Raw genomic sequence first — 20,304 nt, forward strand, 5'->3', positions numbered from 1 at the left:
GCAGCAACATCCTAGCCCATTAAAAGCCCCTGCCAGTTCATTCTCATGTGATGTGTTTATCAAATGACCTAGTTCAGTGTTCATCATTACTTTCCTTCACATAAAGCTCACATCAGGCATACTATATTATAGTTTTGCTACTTCCTATGCTAGTATTTCAGGCTTCAGAAAAGGCAGTTTCTGAGCTGCAGCTCTTAACAATCTGCCCAAATGGTTTAAACATTCATGATTAACATGACACTCAGATCTTAATACAGAAGCTTTCTTATCACATTGCAACCTTGCCCAAAGTTTTCTAAGAAAATTTGGCTCCCTCTATCAAGCAAATATTAACAAGATAGGTTTTTAAACCTGCTCCAGCAAGTTCCAAAATATAGAGATTATAGGACACAGTACCTGTGGTTATATTTTCCAGGTAGCCATAACGAGGACCTCGTAAAATCTTAAAAATTATTTTGTCATTTTCTGTATTGGGATCAGATGCTTTCAAGGACCTGGCAGTAATATAGATCCCGTAATTGCCATTCTTCAGCAGTTTCACATCAGTAAAGCAACGGAGATGAATAATTTTTGGTGCCATTTTGTCCATATGGTCCACCTAAATCAAAGTTAGAGAAATGTATATTGGTTTTACAGAATCAGCATACTCTTTGTCACTACTACTTTTACTGAAAGCACAAAAGCATGCTCAGGAATGCAATAGTCATTCTGACTAGCAGTCTGCTCCAGAGGAAGTCTGGCCTCCAGATAAGTACTACTTCCCATGAGAGGTTTCCAGGTCCAGACTGCCTAGTTACTTGCTGCATGCAGAGGGATACAGCACATGCTGGGGAGGGCAACAGGAAGTTCTGTGCACCTCTGTCTTGATCTCCCCTACTCCCCATACTCCTTCTCCTTTTTTGATATCTTTTTCTAAGTACTAAATGAAAACTCCAGCAAAGGTCTCTCACCTCTGTTTTACAAGCAGGGACTACAATGAGTAGCAAGGAAATCTACGGATTATGATAATCACAATCATAGACCTGGCCAAAATGTCCTGTTCAATCTGTGCTACCTTTCACAGCTTCTGATATGTCTTCTGACTTTCAGTCTCCCACAACAGTTGTTGCTGTTGCTCTTTCCATATCTCATTTTCTGATGCAATGACACTCCTTGCTCCTTATATCACCTGGTGGCTTTGCCATCAGAAGTTGTTAAGAGCTACAGCCTCTTTGTTAGTATCAATATTTTGAAACTTACAGACTCCTGACATACAATGCAACCAGGCTTGTTTTGCATACTAAAACATGCCAGATACATAAAAGACGTCATAGCAAAGGCATCTGAGCCTATGACACAGTGGAAAGAACTTAAAAATGAAAGAAATGGAAAGGGAACAGAAAGGGAACAGAAAGATCCTAGTAAGGGAAGGAGGAGTCAGAGCAGGCATCTTACAACTCTCAGAAGGAAGACTGGCTGCAGGAGTGAAGCAGTGGCTGTAATTCAAGATTCCTGCAACACATCGATCAGCTGTCATCCTAATATCCCTCACATGCAAATCAGTGGGTAAAGTACAAAATGGGAAAGCAAAGAAGGAAAAAATTTCTTCCTTGCCATAGTTTGGCTAACCTTTAGGATTGAAATTCCTTATAGAAAATATTTGCAAGTATAAGTGGATGTCTTTCTCCTCTTAAATATAATCTCGTTCTTTGCACTATATAGAATTCTTTGCCTGAGTAATGCATTGTGGTGATTAACCTCGTTCTTGAGGTTAATTACTGACAGAACACAGAAAGCAAATCTTTTCCTCTATAAATATTTCAGTTGGATCATTAATTGCAGCAAGAAAGTACCAATTCTAAGCCTAGTCAAAATCACTACATTTTTTACCTTATCATACTACACATCTCTTTTAAGCAGGCCTGTGGCCACACTTGCCTGAATGGTGAATGCCACTGGCTCGATCTGCACCCTCCCATTCACGATGAAGCCTTGATTAGTCCTATCTGTTGCAACAAATGTAAATCTGTCAATCTGGGAATCCCCACCTCGGTGTTTATATGCAACATCCATGTTGTCCACATCTTGCTGGGTGAAATTGTGCTGCAGTAGCACAGCCCCTCGATAATACAGATGACCATTTTGGGGGACCTGAGCCAAGAGGAAGGTAAGGTTTTCTTTGGCAGTGTCTGGGTCTGAAAGCTGCAGGACATCAGGAGAAAGGAGTGCCATAGCGCCTTCCACTAATCTTAACCCCATGTTCCTAGAGAGAGTGGGTAAAGCTTGGTCGACTGCCTCCAAGGAGATCGTGAATGTCCCATGCTTAGTCCTCAGTCCATTGCTGATGAAGAATCTGGCAAAGAGAGGCAAGGCAGCCTTCAGCATGTGTTCTTGATTCACCATGTACTGAAATGAAACAGTAATACACACCTTCACTACAGGATTTGCCTGTGGTGATGCTGCAGAACACATGAAGAACTGGAACTGGTCTGAGCTCAAACCCAGGCTCTGCAATGGGTGTGTGACTTAAAAATGTGGAAGCAGACGGCCAAATCATGGCAAGACTGACACTGTGTCTGCAGGAGTTTGATTAAAAGCCAAGGGAATGGCTTTGAGGATATACCCACCAATCTCAGCCATCACAAAGGAGCTGTTCTAATCTTCCAGCTAAGATAGAGAGGGAGCAGATCAAAAATGAGGGGGTGGTTAATGTGTTTCTTGGACCCTCTGGCATAGACACAGATGTTTGTACACATCATTAAGGTTATCTTCACTTGGGTGCCTTGTGGTGGCAACTCAGTAAAAGTCATGACTTTGTCTACAACATACAGGAAGAGGTGTGTAAATACATGGTCTGCCCAGACAATGGGGTTGTTCACCGGTACAAGCCCTTCACACTCACTAGTGCCAAACTATTTAAAAATGCAAGATGGGAAAAGAAGTGCAGAGATCCATCCTCATCACACTTTAGAGGTTTATTAAAGTACTAGTTTTATCTGTAAATTTCTGTATATTCAGAGGGACCGATTTATGTTTCTTTACAAAACTCAAGCAAAATATTCACTGAAATATTAAGATTCTGCAGTAGATATTGGACAGAATTATGCAAACTGGTAAGCTAATTTGAAAAATGTAGTTGTCCATACTGTGTATTTATCAATGAGTCAGAGTTCTGTTCTGAGTTTGTCAATGAGTCAGATGCAAAGTTCTTATTCCATGCTGGGAATTTCTGCTAATATCAGCATATATTCTCATACTTCTCTCCAAAGCAGAAATATTTCTTTATATATATTAAAGATTCGTTTTTGCACTAGAGTTAATTTTCCTTTTCTAAGCAACAGAAAGATAAAGGTATCCAAGGCTGGAGAGACAATGTGTTGGAAATGTACCAATTGGGTATGGGTATTTACTATAAAAGTGAATGCATGTCCTGCAGAAATTAATTATCAAGTTTTGTAGTGCATAAAAACAAAGAGAAAACCAATCTTGTAGCCTTCAAAATTCATCCTAGGTTTCACTGCCAAGATATTACCTATGCATTTATTTTGAAAGCAAGAATATTGTATATTGTCATGCCATATCTTATAACAAAATACTTTGAGGGTATATCAACATAAAAATTGCCTTGGGAAGTTCTCATTGTTCTTCACATCACATCATCATATAGTATGTAAGAGTAAGCTTTGTTTTTGCCATGGTTTTTACTCTGTTTCAGTGAATATAATGCACAGTACATACAAAAGCTTCTTGGAGAGTGGTCTTTACCCAGGTTTGTTCTGTCTGAGCCAGAATACAGTACCAAAGGCATAGGTCAGACCAAGGCTTCTTTGCAATGAAATTTGTTTGTTATAGAATATTTACTTTCCCTATTCCTCCTTTTTCCCACCGCCCTCTGATACCCAGTGCTTTGAGTGCACACTTTGCTACACTTACTGCACTTGCACAGCTGATCTTGTACGGGACAGTACCGTTGGGTGTTTCAGGCAATCTGAGAGCAAGCTGCCTTGCACCTGTCATGCTCGCACTTTATGTAAGCAAAATGAGGACTAGCTGACACTTAGATTATCTGCCTCATCTTGCTCTCAGACCTTGCCTACAGATCTCAGAGGGGTATTCAAAGAATCGCGGAGTCTGTTGTTGCATGGTTCAAATATAAGCGACTTTGAGTAGGTCATGGAATAGCTATTTCACCCAGCCTGTCCATCTAAAACCCTTCGCTGCCCTCACCAATGTCAGATGATTGGGGCCTCATCAACTTGTAAGCAGGCACTATGCCATGAAACAGATGGGAATGAGCATAGGCAGGCCAGGGACTGTATAGGAGTCAGAAATATGTTTACTGAGGACAGTATTCCCAGCTGGGAACCTAGAGACATCTGTCTCTACTGGCCTAATGCTATTGTGCCAATGGTAAAAGGGTTGTGTTGTCAGCAACCTCGCTGAAATCAAACATGGAACTAGAATAATGACCATAAATAGTATGGTAAAAAAAGGTAAAACATGCTCAAGTAAGACCTTATCCCTACCTCAAAAGATCTGAAAAATTGCAGCTGAAGTGACTTTGCTTCACTGAGAAATCAACCTCTTTTTCTTTTGATGTCTGTAAAGTCATTTGGATGATATCTCAAATGATGCTTAAGTGAAAGACTTACAGAGGACAATTCCGTTCATGAAAGCAAAGATTCATCCAGAATCCTCTACAGAATACCAGACAGGAGTAAAACTCTTGGTTATATACATAACACTGAAAATTACAATGCAAATGTTGTGTGCCACTTGATTTCACAGGTAATGAAGCTGATTGTGTCCAAGAAGTCCTTTTTTCTGCACTTTGGGGGATTTTGTTTTTTGTTTATTTCTGGTTTGTGGCTGCTTCATCTTTCCCAAAGGAATGGAGAGCAGCCAACATTCTCATCACTCTGATGAAATTTAGGGGACAAATCTCAGACATAGTTAGGAGGACAAGTCGCATGGTTTGATTTCACCATTACCAAGGTTTCATGCTTTCTGCAGTTCCATGGCAATAGAGTTGGCTGAAGGACCTACCATCTGTCATGGCATTTAAAAGATAAAAATGGAATCATAAATAGTGCCAGCTCATTACAAAATTGAGCCAGCGTGTCAAAATGGAGGACATTAGTATGTTCTTTTAGTATCCTGCTGCCAGCATCTGATGTCAGGTTGCTAATCACTCGAAGTCATCTGTCCAAACAAGCACTGCCAAATCTTTCTTCCAGGCCAGCAGCACCAAACAATACAGGCAAATTTATGACTGAAGAAGATATTTCGGCGGAAGGTAAAAATCTGATCAATTAACACCCCTTCCCCATAAAATTAACGTTACCATTCCTTGTTAAGAAAATAATAATAATCTGCCACAGTATTTATATGCCTACACAAAACCAAATTCTTTGCCAAATGGTAACATCATGGAACATCAATTATTGCAATTAAAATGGATACACATACTTATTAAAACATTATAACCTTACTTTTAATAAAGCTGACTTTCTAATTTGGTTCTAAGCCATTAGGCTAAACATTGGGCTTATGTGCATGAACAATTTCCCTGGAATTATTTGGTCTGATCATTGAATGCCTTCATTAGTCTGGTACAAAAGTCACACTGATGCAAGCCACTTCCTGCACTACCTATCCTAGGGTTGATACAACAGCAACTTTACTTGTAAAGGCTAATTTTAGTTTTGGTCATAGCGTTTCACAACCATGTCACTAAGCTTCCATCAAGCCAAAGAACATTCATTCACTTTTTATGTTATGACCACAAGTGGCCATCAGAGAAATCTCATGACTAGAGATGGTTGAAAATCAGGATTGCCGCAACATTGAATTCATTGGAAGGGATAGCTCAAAAAGTTTCAGCTGAGAAATGTCCCAAAATTACATTTGGCTCAGCTTGAGATAATGTCTGCCTGAGCTGCCCTGTTGTCGTAGTTGGGACTGTTTCATGCCTCCATACCCCGCTTCCTTGGCTTCTTTGGGAAAAAGCTCTCTGGCTGAATGATGCAACATGTCCCTTAAGCTTCATCATTCATCATGGAAAATGCAGTTCAAATCAGGAATCCTATTCATAAGAGAGTGTGTAAAGGGAACTTTCATACATTTGAATTGCAGTTCTTATAAGCTAAATACTCTATGTGGTAGCTACAAAAGAAAAACAATTAGTCTTTATTTATTTCCTGTGGAAATTTTTGATTTTGCAGGAACTCCATTTTCTGTTAAAAGCTAACAAGAAGTTAACATTGTTCCTTAAGAAAAATTTGCCTAAATTTGCTCTCTTTTACCAAAACTCCCCAAGAGACATTCAGCAGCAACACACCTCTCTCTTTGCCTGAGGATAACTCATGAGATCATTCCGTTCTATGACCAAGAGTGGTTCAAGTAAGAACAACATAAGGCAATATTCGCTTTAGGAGTGAACGTAGTCTAAGATGGTCTAAGGGCCAGGTCCAGAACCCAGTTGAAAGTAAACTTAACTGTCACTAGACTTCTGAACTGGGTCTATAAGTAGCTGAGTTTACTCAAAAAATCCAGTTGTCTACACAAATTTTTGAACTATTATGATGGCAGAGTTGATAAGTGGTTTGTTTATCAGTGTGTTGAAGAATAACGACTGGATTCAAAAAGCCTGCAGCAGAATAAATGTAATAAATAAGAAAAAAGAAGAAATCAGTTAGCTAATACCTGAACTGAGCACTTTTACCACATCCAGCAGTAGCAGGAAACCATAGGGAAATTCCAAAAAACATATTCTTAGTTCTTCTCCTGCACTGTTTCTCCTATGTATGTCTAGGTGCTTTAATAATATTCAAGACAGTATCATTGAGTAAATGTGGCTCAAGCTACTATTTCAGGGTCAATAAGAAAAAGCATTTATTATCAAGGCAGTCATAACTGCATCTGTTAGAGCAGAAATATCTTTGCTATATAAATATTAAGAATTCCCTCACCTCCTCCTCTTTCTAATACTTTTTCTGCAAATACCCAAGAAATTCAAGGGAAAAGGAAGCCTTTTTTTAATGCCTTACCTGAATGTATCTTCAGAAACAGGTGCCTCAGTGTTGTGAACATAGCAGACTATCTGGCCTGCTACATCCATTTGACTGAAGCTGGTAATGGGGATGCCAGGATAGCTGACATACTCTATCTGTCCATACTGAGGTGGGGAGGTTATCACATAAAGGAGCTCCTCCGGTTTGTCCGTTCCATCCAATGCAAGGAGGGCATCTGTTGTAATGTAGCCCCGATCCCCTTTTGGCACTCTAAGAGGCTTTATGAAAACAGCAATAGCTCCTGAAGGATAGATAAAATGACACTAAAATAGTAATACTGCTTTGAAATTTCATTTCTTATGCATCATTTAGCCACATGCTAGCCATCACCAATAGAAAATCATAGGATTATAGGAAAATTCAGGCTGGAAGGGACTTTAGGATGTCTCAGTCCAACCTTCTGCTCAAAGCAAGGTCAGCCATGAGACCAGCCATAACCAGGTTCCTCAGGTCTTTAACCCACTGGGGCTGAAACACCTCCAAGAATGGAGATGGCACAACCTGTCTGGGCCACTGTTCCAATCTTAGTAGTGTCAGGTTACCCTGATCTAAGTCAGGGCTATGATAGGGATCCAGTAACGGAAGAGAGACCATAAGATTAGAACATAAAACTGGAAGTCAGGGCTCTCAAACAGTGTTTTGCCTACCTTATTATGTTCTTGCCCTTTTTCTGCACTTTGATTTACTCAGACATTGAACTAATTTCAGAAAGATGTTGTCAACTCTGTCTGAAGAGTAGCTGGAAGTCCTGGGAGGCAAGCTGTAAAAAACTGCCATAGGCAGAGCCTTTTGTAATCCCAGGACCACTTCTTCAGGAGCAGAAACATCAGGGCAATGAAATCCCAGCAAGCAGGCTTTGGGGTCTGCAGRGAGGCTTGCCAAGGGCCTACATGGTGCTTGGGGAAGTATCAGGATGATCTCATTCATTCAGATCATCTTTGTTTCAGAAACAGGCACTGCAAAATGTTAAGTCAAGCAGATCTTTACCCCTTTCCATGTCCTTGATATTTATGTAGAAGTCCACAGCTGGGGATCTGTTGTACCCATCCCACAGATAAAATGTGAAGCTGTCTTGGTTCTTGGACCCTATAGGTCCTGTATGGATGTATCTTACAAGGTTCATATCTAGTTCTTCCTGGGTGCACTTCATTCCAGTTTGGAGAGTCACCCAGTCTCTGCCAACCTAGAAAGGATAAACATCTTTCAGTAACAGACAGTCCCCCATATACCTTCCCCAGTTAATTGAGTTTATTTGTGGTCATGCAGACCATTAGTGGCAGCTCCCTGTTTTCCCTTTTAAGCTACTGATTCCCAAATAGCTATAAGGCTGGAGAGGATACAGTGATCAGGAATAAATGCAGGTAAATAGAGTTCAGTCACTTTTACTCTGGGAAATACAGTCCTGCACACTTCTCAGTCAGACACCAACAAGAGGAACATGAAAAAGATCCTGACCTAGCTTATGTTTTCCAGTTCTTAATTTCATACAACTACTATTCTAGACAATACATAGAGGGATATCAGAAATGAAACTGTGGGGAACTTTAGGAAGCACAGAAATTTAGAGAGGCTTAGAGGTTCTCCCCTGGAAAAATGTGAAATGTCCAGTAAAATTTCCTGCATATTAGATGTCATAGTAACTCATGCTAGACAGATCTGTGTATTTGGCATGTAGTGACAGTGTCACAGGCTCTGCAACAAAGGGTGTCACACACAGAGGACTCACATACACTCAGGTACTCTCTATATTCAAACTGCTAGACTTCAGCAGCAGCTCTCATCCCAAAGTATGAGACCCCTTTCATTTACAACTCTCATGTGATCCACAGATTCCTGCAGGGGTACAGCAAAAAATATTTCCCAGGCTCATAGATTTTTGAAACAGATTTTTTGCAATTATATGTACATATAATAAAAAAAGAGAGGCATTTGTTCACTGTTTCTGTTCCAGTGGCTTATCTTTGGTCAACAGATGGTCATCTTTTTTCCATTTCTAATCTTATTTTCTGCCAGTGCCTATCCTCTTGCTGTATCCTTTTCCATCTTCCCTCTTTTTTATCTTTCTTCCCCACATACATTTCTTCTCATTATTTCTTACTTACTCTTTCACACACATCCAGGGTCTCCCTCCGTTCTCTTTCTGTAAGTAACTGAATTAACTGCTCACTTGTCACCTTTTTTAGCCTAGGTCTTTTTCTTTCTCCCTCTTTGTCCCTTGGTTTTCCCCCTCTGTGGGCTGATTCCTCCTGTGTCTCTCTCCACCATCCCCTCAAATGATCTGCTATGCTTTTCACCCTCCCTCTCCTCCCATTGAGGATCTGATCTCCTGCATCAAAGCCCCTAGGACAGTGTCACTGTTTGGTTCAAAAACTCTCTCCACAAGCCAACTAGCCATAGCAGTCTATTTAAAAACATGAAAGACATTTGGTAGAAAAGGAAGATGATCTTCATTCTATCCTAATGAGAGAGTTGTTTGCATGCCTGTTTTTGTTGAAGTACAAAGACTCACCTTGAGCTGAAGCTGACCATTTTCTGGAATTCTTTCAAATAGATAGTAAATTCTCTCCCTGGGGGTATCTTTATCTTTGGCTGACAGAACAGCACTAGAAATGATGCGGGTCTCACCCATGTTCACCTCTATATCATCCTTCCTACAAAAATAAGAAGTCATGCATACATGTAAAAACAGAGAAGTAACCTTTCCAACACATAACACTTCTTCCAGGAATATGGATTACCCAGATTCTGACAGAAATAACAATTGCAGAAGGAAAGAAAGGAGGGTGCCTATTTCTATTAAAAAGGAAGAAAAGCAAATGGGAGAGACCAGCTTCCCCTAGCAGTAGTGAAAAACAGCAAAGCAGAGATATGCAGCACCCTGGGATTTACCACATCTGTCTTCTTTCCCTGGGCCCTTTCCACTTACTTACCCTCAAACAGGTTATAAGGGGACAACATGAACTAACAGGCTCTATTACATGTTACTGCTACTATAGACCATACCAATAATGACTCCATTGCTCTTTAGAGGAGAGATCATCTTCCAATTGACTAGCCTGACACTGCTTGTCCCTTAAGGGACATTGCCCTATGGAGACCTAACAGATTTCCTCTAATGCTTCCCATTGCAGAACTTGCCTGGGCTCTGGGTTCAGATAGCTAGCTTAAGGGGAGGGATCTGGTACTTGGCAGAAATGGCAAGAAATGGCATCACTATTCACAAATAAAATTTGAGACAGCTCTGTGGAGAAATCCCACATAGCTTAAAATTCCTCCAGAGCCTTGCTCTGGTATAATTCTCAGACCATGTCTGCTCTGTTTCCTTTCTCAGCCAGTAGCCATCCTCCAGTTTGCTTCTACACACCCTGCTTTATCATTTTGCTGTTAGCTGTCTTAAATTTTTGTAGTGTGTGCCCAAACTGTATTATAAGACTATGTATTATAAGACATTGGAGGGGATTCAGCATATTCAGTCAGCCCAGGAATGGGACCTGTTCAAGCCTGCCTGGGGACACAGAGCATGCTCAACAAAGACAGACTCCTTGGGCATTTGGGCAGCCAAGCTCTGGTCAGAGTCTACTGAGCATGTGAAAGCCATGCTATTTCAAAGGCTTCTGGCTTGGCCAAATGCAGGTAGATTGCAGGTCACAAAAGACACATCCTTCATGTAACAGCCTTCACCAGATTTCAAGTGCTTGCTCCAAAGCAGAGTGATAACAGAGCTTTCCAACAGAAGAAGTTGTCACAGTTTTTTATTGATAGCTGAAAATATATTTACTGTTCTCAAAACAGCAGAGCTTTTAAGTTTCCATATTCAAACTGACATAGATATGAGGCATAGAAATGTCATGTTTGGCAAAATAATGAGCAAATAAGATGAAGTCATATAACAAAGTATGTCAAGTCATATTAATGACCTGTCAAGCAACCTCAAGATTTATGACTCCTATTAGTAATAATGATGCTGTAGCCGGGCCCATGCATACAGAAGGATTGGATGTCTGACCCAAAGATTGTATGGCCTAAGAAGACAAGCATCAAACAAAAAATGAGTGAAGATACACACATTTAGATGCACTCTGAATGCTGTCTAATCCCAACTCATTTATTCTCATAGCAATTAGATGGTGAAGTCCATGTGGCTGATCTTGAAATGAAGCTTTTAAGGGAATGTGTGAGGGCCTTACTTTCCCCAAGAGCACCGCTTGCTGCAGGACACAATCAGAGAGGGAACAGATTGGTTTGGCAGTCACTGTGGGCCAGAGCCACTGTTTGTGGCTCCAGTCAGAAACATCCCATCCAGATTCCTCAGTCTGGTGACCACAGCTAATGGAGGTAAGGATTAAAACTCCCTGGCCTGGAAAGGTGCTCCCAGACCAAAAAGTGAAAAAGAACTTACAGGTATTGTCATATGTTCACTCGTAAACCGTTGCAGTGGCATAAGGGGGTTCCTCCCCCACAGCAAAGACATGGCAACCAACTGCATGTGGTGGCAAATCCACTTCAATGCAAAAAGAAACATGTTCCTTAGACCACTATCGCTTAACCACTGGTTGCATGCTGCATGTCAGTGGAAGAATAACAGGTAAGAAGTGGTAACTTCCTGTAATGGAATAGCTGTTTTACAAAGAAATGGCTCACTATGCCCTATGTTCACCATAGGAATGACAAATGATAAGATCTGACATTGCCAACCAAGATAGCAACAGTTCCTGGATCCAGGTGGGCAAAGGAAAAAACACATGGCTTCTTTCACTCCATCACCTTCCTTCAGAGAGAAAGGGTGGAGAATGATATGCCAATCTTTACCAAGCAGAGGACAAACGGGCAGTGACATTTAAACAGTAATTATCAGTATATGATACGAATACATAAACTCTACCCTTTATTATAACTTAAAATGAACATTCTCTCTTGTTAGCATTATTTGGCCCTTGATAATCCTTCAATTGTAAAACTAACATTTGTTAATGCAGGAAGTTCTACATTAAAAACAAAGCATTCAAAATTTTCATAAAAAGGAAATATGGGTCTGATATGGAGACAAGCCAAACTCCAGACTGATCTATAGCTATATAAAGTGAGACATCAGCATTTCCCAGTTTAGTGGCAGCCTGCATGACAGGCTGTGATTCACTTCCAAAATGCATGATTTGATGGTTTGGAGCTATGCTTCCCAGGCCTTCAGGCCCCCAGCCCCCCATCCACCTACCCTGGGGCTGGAGGGGAGCCAGCAGAACAGGGGGGCCTGATACTCTGTGGCAGTTCGTCAGCTAAGAAATGGGGATCCCAAGAGACAGCTCCCCATTAAAGTGTCCAGGAGGTTCGGGCTCTCTCGCAAATAGCTGCCTATCAGCATCTCTCAATAGCTGCCTATGAATTCCCTGGCAATGGTCTGCTAGGCAATTTCTGACCAGGCCTAATCCTGGGATTAATTCATTTATGAATCCTAGTTTTGGAGAGTAAAGGAAATTAGCATGTACCTGTTCAAAAGTTGAATTATGACTGCACAATAGTGTTTTTGTAATAGAAAAGAAGTATCATCAAGTGGAAATATCTTCCACTGTGAGGCAAGGAGATGTCAACCTTGGGGACTCCCTTGTGACACAATACTGAACTGTTTTCAGAGATGTGTTTTTTACAGACAGTAGCCCCAGGGAAGGAGAAAGCAAAGCGGCAAGGATCAGGACTCCCTGGGAAACATTTTGAAGTAGGGCATGGTAGACAGAACAAGCATGTTGCCCCCTTTCTTCTTGTTCTTTCTCCCTGTGTGCTCTCAGTACTGAATTTTATTTCCTTTAAATACTAAGCAACATTACAGTGTGCCTTTCCTTCACTGAAAATGCTTTTATTAGATAGACTGATGGTGACTTGCTTGGGAACAACTTTGCTGACTATTCTGTGACTACTTATGGTATCCTAGCCCTACTGATAGCTGATGCGCTGTTTTGATCTCTTCTGGATAATTTTGTTTGAACTCATCCCTTGGTTTAAAATAGGAACATGTGGCTTACTTGCTCAACACTGGTTTCTCATCATTAACAGGAAAGACCTTTACTGAAATGGTTCTGAGGACTTTATGTTTCCCATCTGATAGCTGGATTGTAAAGCTGTCAGTGAGGTTTTCTGAGTCATCATGCATGTATATCAGCTTCATTCCTATGCAGGGAAAAAAAAGAGAGAGATATAGAGAGATACAGAAATTTATCTCCTTCAGAATCTCTCACATCATTTCCCGCTGTGTCCATCATCCTCCTTCCTTCTCCCGTCCACATGTGCCCTGGCCACAGCCACCTTGTTTCAGCTACCATAGGGTAAGCTTGGCAATCAGCAGCTGTTCATTAACCTTAATCACATACCTGTGACTCAAAGACACCAGCATGACCTGAGTAACAGATGACCTCCTTCACAAAAGAGTCTGCGTTGGTCTGAAAAACTAATGTTCCTTCTACTCTCCTCTTTCTGATTCATTTTAATAGGGGCCACAGGAGAGTGAGGCCATTAAGCAACACATGATAGTCTCAAGCAACACTTTTCTGTGCCTTAGATAATCCACAGGGAGCTCTGAACAAGCCTTGRGGAGGAAAGCTCGCCTTACGGCTATGGGCATGGGCAATCAGAAGATCTGAGCCGGAGCTTGTAAGGTCGTAAGAGAAAATTGGAGGACAGTCAAGATCAGGACTTGGAAAAGTTGAGTAATATAGGCTGGGGATATGATATTTTTGTATGTACTTTTGAAAGGTGGTATTAGACAGGCAGAGAGGAGTAAAATATTTCCTCAGGATTTTGAGGGCTGAACTGCATCCTGAGTGACAGGATCAAATCCATGTCCTCATTGATATCAGTAGATCCCATATTCCATTAAATGGCAACAGTATGGAAGAATCCACCATATTCTTGACAGTGTGACATGCACTTTTTAGTTACATCTTTGGAAAAGAGATTTGCCACTTCAAAGCAGTTTAACTGAACATGGTAAGCTATAGCATCCCAGTTGGTACCTTTATCATTTAGGACAATATTAAACCCAAGATTTCTCATGATCAGCTAATGTGTTTTTAAGTCGGTCTTGCCTTCTCTACTGTAGTTGCTGTCAAACATTTTAAAATATGTTTGCTGATATGTTGTAATATTCCTTTTGTTTTCTCAGGGCAGATGGCCTCCCTAGTCATATTACTACCCTTTCTGACATGCAGGCCTCTCAGGGTGAATTTATTGACAGTTCTTCAAGTCTTTAGACAACATTAGCATTAAACAGGATAATTTCTATTCTTAAACATTCTCTTGGAAATACACCTAAGGCAAGTGAATAAATAAGTGATGAAGGTTTCTTACTGTGCCACTCTGTCTGCTATGAATTATTAAAGGAATGAAAGACCTATGTCAAATGAATGCTACACCTACCATTCATAAGTAGCTCCATGGAAAACTCATGAACAAGAAGTTCATGGCTGTGATGATGAGTAATTAACTGTTTGTAGTGTAGAATATCATTGCCATGAACTCCATTAATGAGAAACCCATGCCAGGGCTTCTGCACAACACTGAATACCAAATGGTCCTGAGGCACATCCAGATCAACTGCATTGATAACAGAGAGATCCAGCTCTTTCATCTCACCCTCTTGAACCTGAACACAAATGAAAGAGGAAAAAAAATCAAATTTTCTACATAAAGAAAAACTGTAACATTTTAGCATGGTTTCCTAAGTAGGCTATTTTTGTGTGGGAGTCTCTCTCTTCATTTTCTCTATCCCTTTCCAGTAGCTTTTGAAACAGGTACTGATTTCAATCAAGTTTAAGGGACACAGAGTAGTAAATGTTTGCAGCAATGAAAACAGAAGGCTAGATAAAGAGTTCATAAGTGCCCCAATTAATAGAAAAGCTTTTTCGGTAAGCAAACATCATAATAGCTGTTAGAGAATGCAGATGAGAAAGCCTTTTAAATACATAAGTATATATAAAAATATGTATATATCTGTTATATATGTATGAATTTATACACATACATACTTTTTTTTTTTAATAGGGTCTTTACAATGAGATAATCTCATGCTTCCTTAGCATGGTGGTCACAGAGCCATTACTTTTATTAAAAGCAGTGTCTTCAGAGAGAGGAGAGGCTATGCAAGGAACAAAAGTGACTCTAGAAAAAATTCCCAAAGGTTCTTGTAAAACCAGAAGAATAAAGAACCTCTTCCATTGTAGATTTTTTTTTTTGTTTAAAGGTTTGAACCTTTGTTTACTTAATTGCAAATTAGCAAGTGGAGCCATGCACAGCTTCAGTATCACTGAAGATCTGTTTTACAGGTTACCTGCAATTTAAATAGACTCTTTCCTGAACTATGCAGAACCGCACAAAGTAAGGGAAAGATGCAAAGGAACAGATGTCAGAACAATGCTCCAATTTATAGTAAAGAGTTTTTCTGGCATAAAATAATTCTATGACAAGCCTTTTATTTCTTTCCTTACAGAAATGTTTCTTGCTATGAATTCTGGGACTTCATCATTGGTTGGGTTGATCAGCACGAAAAATGGAGTCTCTGCTGAGTGATGCAGCCCATCAGTGACGTAAAGTACAAATTTGTCTGATGTTGGCTCAATCCGAATGTGCCTGGACTGTACATAGTTTATATTCAGGGCTTTCAGGTGTTTCAGCTGAAAGGATGCTAGAGATTTTAAAGAGATGATAAGTTAGCACAACTTCTACTCTGCCCTCTGGTCTTGCATACCATAAAATATCTGGAACTGTGTCTTTCTTCAAAGAACAAATCGCTTGGATTTTGTAGGTTATCAACAGTCATGTTTTCTGCTGCCTTATTGGGCATTGTAGCAAAAGGCACAAAAAGACCCTCCCCACTTCCAGTGTGCAAGTCCCAGCAGGATCCCAGTTTCAGAGCTCAAGGCAGGGGGAGGGAAGGGGCTGGTCCTTCCCTATTCCTGGGGTGCTCAGTTGGGAGGACCAATGAGAGGAGAGGTAGTGCTCAGCTTCCTCTTCTGCCAGGCACAAGGCAGCTCTGCAGACTGGTGGTTCAGAGGAGCAAGGCACTTGCCGGGCTCAGATGTCCCACTGCATGGGCTTCTGCAAGGGAGCGCAGGTTGCGCTCCCTTTCCCTGAAAGGAAAATACATCCTTTTGCTTCTTCTAGGGCGATGCAACTCTGTCCAGTATGCAGAACTGAATAAGAAGACCCAAATAGCAGATAGGAAAAGATCTTGGGTCTAAATAATGACATTGACCGTCATTTGATTGACAGTCCAAGAGACTGGGGGCAGAAAGGCTCACTCAGAAATGTCTCTCTCCAGCCTTACAGGCATTTCTCCAAAACAAAATCATTTTCAAAAGGAATCAGTGATTCTGGGTGTTCAGCTGGGGATACTGGTAAGAACTGGCAGTGTGACAGAACATGCCACAGCCCGTTCTGCTGAAGATGAAACTTTCTTGTGATACTTCAAGGTGGACATAGCAAAAGACCCAAGTCAACCACCATCTCCCTCACTTTTGTAATTTCACTTTGGAGACTAACACGGGACCCACACCTTTCAAATTCTCACCTACTAGTATTTTATTGACAAAAATATAAACATAACGTAAGGCTGGGGGGACCTGCCTAGGAAAATGAAGGGGGAGACAGAGCAAGTAGATTAATGTCTCATATTGTCATTTCTAATAGATTGCAGCTGGAATGTGTAAAACAGGAATAGAAACAGGAATAGCCTTGTTTACTCCAAGTGCCAATTCTCCACATTTGCAGAACTGCCGTCTCCCTTTGAATCCTCCTACACAGTCCCACCACTCTCATTTGCCAGCACCTGCTTTCCTCAATTAGCGCATATTAATGCATGCACCTGCAGCTACTTCAACACAGCCCACCACACCACCATCCCTGAGCCCTCTGTATTTCATCCACAGGCTTACCATATGTCATTAAGACTTACCTATACTTATACCAATGTTGCTCTTCTCAAACCCAGGAGAAGGCAGTATATTTTCAATGTAACCAAACTGGGGAGGAGAAACCAAGACAAACTCTAAGTCATCGGCAGCGGTATCAGGGTCAGTGGCAAACAAATGGTTAGCAGTAAGGGCTGCTGAGGAGCCCTCCTCCACCACAAACCTTGCACCTGCACACAAACAATGTGATAAGCATTACTGCTTATTTAGCTCAGCTTACTCTGGTATTTGTTAAAAAGAATTGAAATAATAACTGAAGGGGAAAATAACATGAATATCAACTCTACTTCTCATCATATAAGTAGAGGGAAAGGGGATTAGCAAATGATATTACTGTTAAGTCTTTAAGTATGGTTTATGTATTGCTCAAAATCAGTTGTTACCTCTGTTTGTCAGAGCATTAATTGCATGAGAGCTGTTACGAATTGCTCATAATGAACAATTTTTCATGCATCAGTGCTTAATTTCCCTGCTGGGACAATGCTTCATTTCCAGAACATTGCTTGGGTGATAGCCTGCAAATTACAAAACTATTCATACATATGTTTGAATATTCTCTGAGATACCTGACATATACTTGATGCCTACAAATAAATTATATTGAAAAAGAAAAAGATAGGCATATAGAAAGTATGCCTTTTATTAAGTATACTACAGATCTCCTTCAAAGCCAAGTAAATCAATATCACACAATGGCCTGTTGCTGAAATAAATACACATTATCAACACTCTTTCTTTTTTAATTGAGAATTTTTGATCCTGAAGGGTACTAGTAAAAATGTAGCTTCATATTTAATTAATTTGATCAGTTACATATAYAGCCTAGATTTGTCTTTATTCACTAACAAGATTAAATGTAGGTACTATAAATATTCCCTCCCTTGAGGAAATAAGGGAGGAAATAAGGGCCAGAGTCTAAATTTCTGTTGTATACTTAACATGCAGAAGTAGACCTATATTTACAGTTATGTTTTTGTACAGTATAAACCTGAGAGCTGTCTGGATCTAAGTTCACATTTCAGGGCTGAGACATAGTTCAGTTTTACTCAGACAAAATTGACATGTGCAGTAACGTACATGTATAGATGGATGGGAGCAGATCTGAGCACCCTCCTCTGTAGCCACATGATTTAAGCATGCAGTTGAAGAGCCACAAGCAGTCACTCATATTAGCACCTGAATTTGGTGGTCACATGGTACTAGAAAAAGAAAAGTTATTTGATGGAAATTCTGATCTAAAAATTTTGTGTGCTGAGCTTCTCAGTTGACTCTTTCTGGTGCTAAAAAAAATTGAGCCTTTAGCCATTACAGTTCTGCATAGCACACATTATAATAATATGACACAGTGAGAGGAAGCTCTCACCAGTTATGATGGATGGCGGCTGGTTGTCCACTGGAAGTACAGTGATGTTAAGGTCAAATACTGGCAATGGATCATGAAGTGGAACTGGAGGAGGAAGAAGTCCATCATAACAGCAGTCATTTGCATCTGAGCCAGCTTTGCCATCAGAGACAACAAAGGTTAAGATCTCAAAGGAAGGAGTCAGGCCAATCTCCCCACCTGGAAAACATGTTGAGAAGTAATGTTTTGCAGTAGGGAACCAAAACTTCATGGAGACAAATCTTGTGTCCTGCAAGGACAGACTGCAGTATTTGAATTCAGAAGACAAAGATAGACCAAAATAACAGCAAAATATAGAATACTTGGAGTTGGGCTGTTGTTTGGTTTGGGGGTTGTGTTTTTTTTTTTTAATTAACTGTAACCAGCTTTCTTCTATTCTAGAGTAAAAGAATGTAGAAAAGCATATAACTAAGACAATACTACTAAAAGTTGTAATATTGCTATTATAATATTATAATTTTCTATTGCAATAGTAATAAAATTACTAATAGACCTAATAATTCTATTCTGCGTAAAATGAGGAGTCTTCAAAACTTTATTTTGTCCAGGAAGGGAGTGTTTTACTGCACTCCTTCTCCAAGAATGTAGGAAGGGATCTTTCTTTTATTGATGTTCTCTCTATGGCAAGTCATAATGCCCATGTTCTTCCAGAAGACGTTTCTGCACAGCAAAAAGTGCATATATTCCTCTACATATATGTGCATATATGCCTCTGATCCCTATAAAATGGATGATAACAAGGGCTGTGCTTTGTTGCCATGCTATATATTACACCCATACGTAGTCACATTCAAAACACGGGCTGAAGCTGAGTGTCATGCAACAGGGCTAGCACAGGACTGGGGACTGCCACCTCTTGCAAGACGTGCTGGTGAGTGAGTGCATCCCAGCCTTGAGAAGTCCTGGAAGCCTGTGCCAATATGCTGCTTACAAAGGAAAGATAGTGACTCCCTGCCTCCCTCACAATATCTACTGGCAGCTCATTTAATGTGTGGAAATCTGGGAATGAAAAAGCACAGGCTTGGCAATGCACCCTTGAAGGTCAGCCTCTGCCCTTTATTGCTCTACATATCACTGTCATTAAAATAATGTTCCCAATGTGTTTAGGATGCTGAAGAAAAGTTTGTTATGGATGGCCATAATCAAGTACTTCCTTCTTCTCTCAAACACCAGCTGTTCATTTTAGACAGCCTCAAGTCTGAAAAGATCACCTCTGTTCTCTACACTAGCACACAATTGTAGATTAATTACAGAGAAAACCAGAAACTGAAAAAATCCTAAAGTTGTTATCATAGGTGTAGGGAAGGAATTTCTTTCAGTGCTAATGAAAGGACTGAGTAAGTAGGAAAGGGGGTTAACTGGCCCTTGATTTCAGTGAGTACTTAAAAATATATTTTGGGATTTTAAAGATAAAACCACAAAAGGACAACTTTTTAGTGCTGCTCTTCTCTTGACAGAAACCCGAACGCTGTTTTCTCTGTGGTACAGAAAGACTGTAAATTCCCCACTGGATGGACATCCATGTAGAGTGGAAAGGCTTGTGAGGAGTACCTCAGGTTGTTAGCAGTCTTCTGTTAAATCTCTGCATCCTTATTTACAGCATTATCTTATTTTATCTAAACACGCTTATGAAAAAAGGTTTAAGATATTTCTTAAAATGCCATGGAACAAACAAAAAAATCCTCTTTTGATCTTATTTTAATCCTAATTTTGCTGATAAAACGATATTTTATCAGCAGCTGTAAAAGATATCCTCCAGGATTACAATGCCTTCATATGCTTGTTCTGATAAAATTTTCTGTTCAAATAGGGATTTGGAGAACACATTAAAACATTTGGTAGTTGTATAGCAGCCTTATTTCAAAGACTACTCACTTTTTTTTCCCCCAGTTATAAC

General features: G+C 40.2%; 1 protein-coding gene across 1 annotated transcript in view; it reads right to left on the reverse strand.

Moving 5' to 3' along the window:
* FREM1 (FRAS1 related extracellular matrix 1) overlaps positions 1–20,304 on the reverse strand; it is a 60,959-nt gene that overhangs the window by 20,428 nt on the left and 20,227 nt on the right. Inside the window, exons 16-25 of the mRNA XM_026073543.1 lie at positions 18,369–18,566; positions 16,990–17,175; positions 15,524–15,720; positions 14,457–14,682; positions 13,067–13,211; positions 9,562–9,703; positions 8,040–8,235; positions 7,029–7,293; positions 1,918–2,332; positions 397–598 (exon numbers count right to left, since the gene is read on the reverse strand). Coding sequence (XP_025929328.1) covers positions 397–598; positions 1,918–2,332; positions 7,029–7,293; positions 8,040–8,235; positions 9,562–9,703; positions 13,067–13,211; positions 14,457–14,682; positions 15,524–15,720; positions 16,990–17,175; positions 18,369–18,566 — 2,172 coding nt within the window. The remainder of the gene's footprint in view (positions 1–396; positions 599–1,917; positions 2,333–7,028; positions 7,294–8,039; positions 8,236–9,561; positions 9,704–13,066; positions 13,212–14,456; positions 14,683–15,523; positions 15,721–16,989; positions 17,176–18,368; positions 18,567–20,304) is intronic.

This window comes from Apteryx rowi, unplaced genomic scaffold (genome assembly GCF_003343035.1).
Source record: "Apteryx rowi isolate R43461 unplaced genomic scaffold, aptRow1 scaffold_37, whole genome shotgun sequence".
Taxonomy (NCBI): domain Eukaryota; kingdom Metazoa; phylum Chordata; class Aves; order Apterygiformes; family Apterygidae; genus Apteryx; species Apteryx rowi.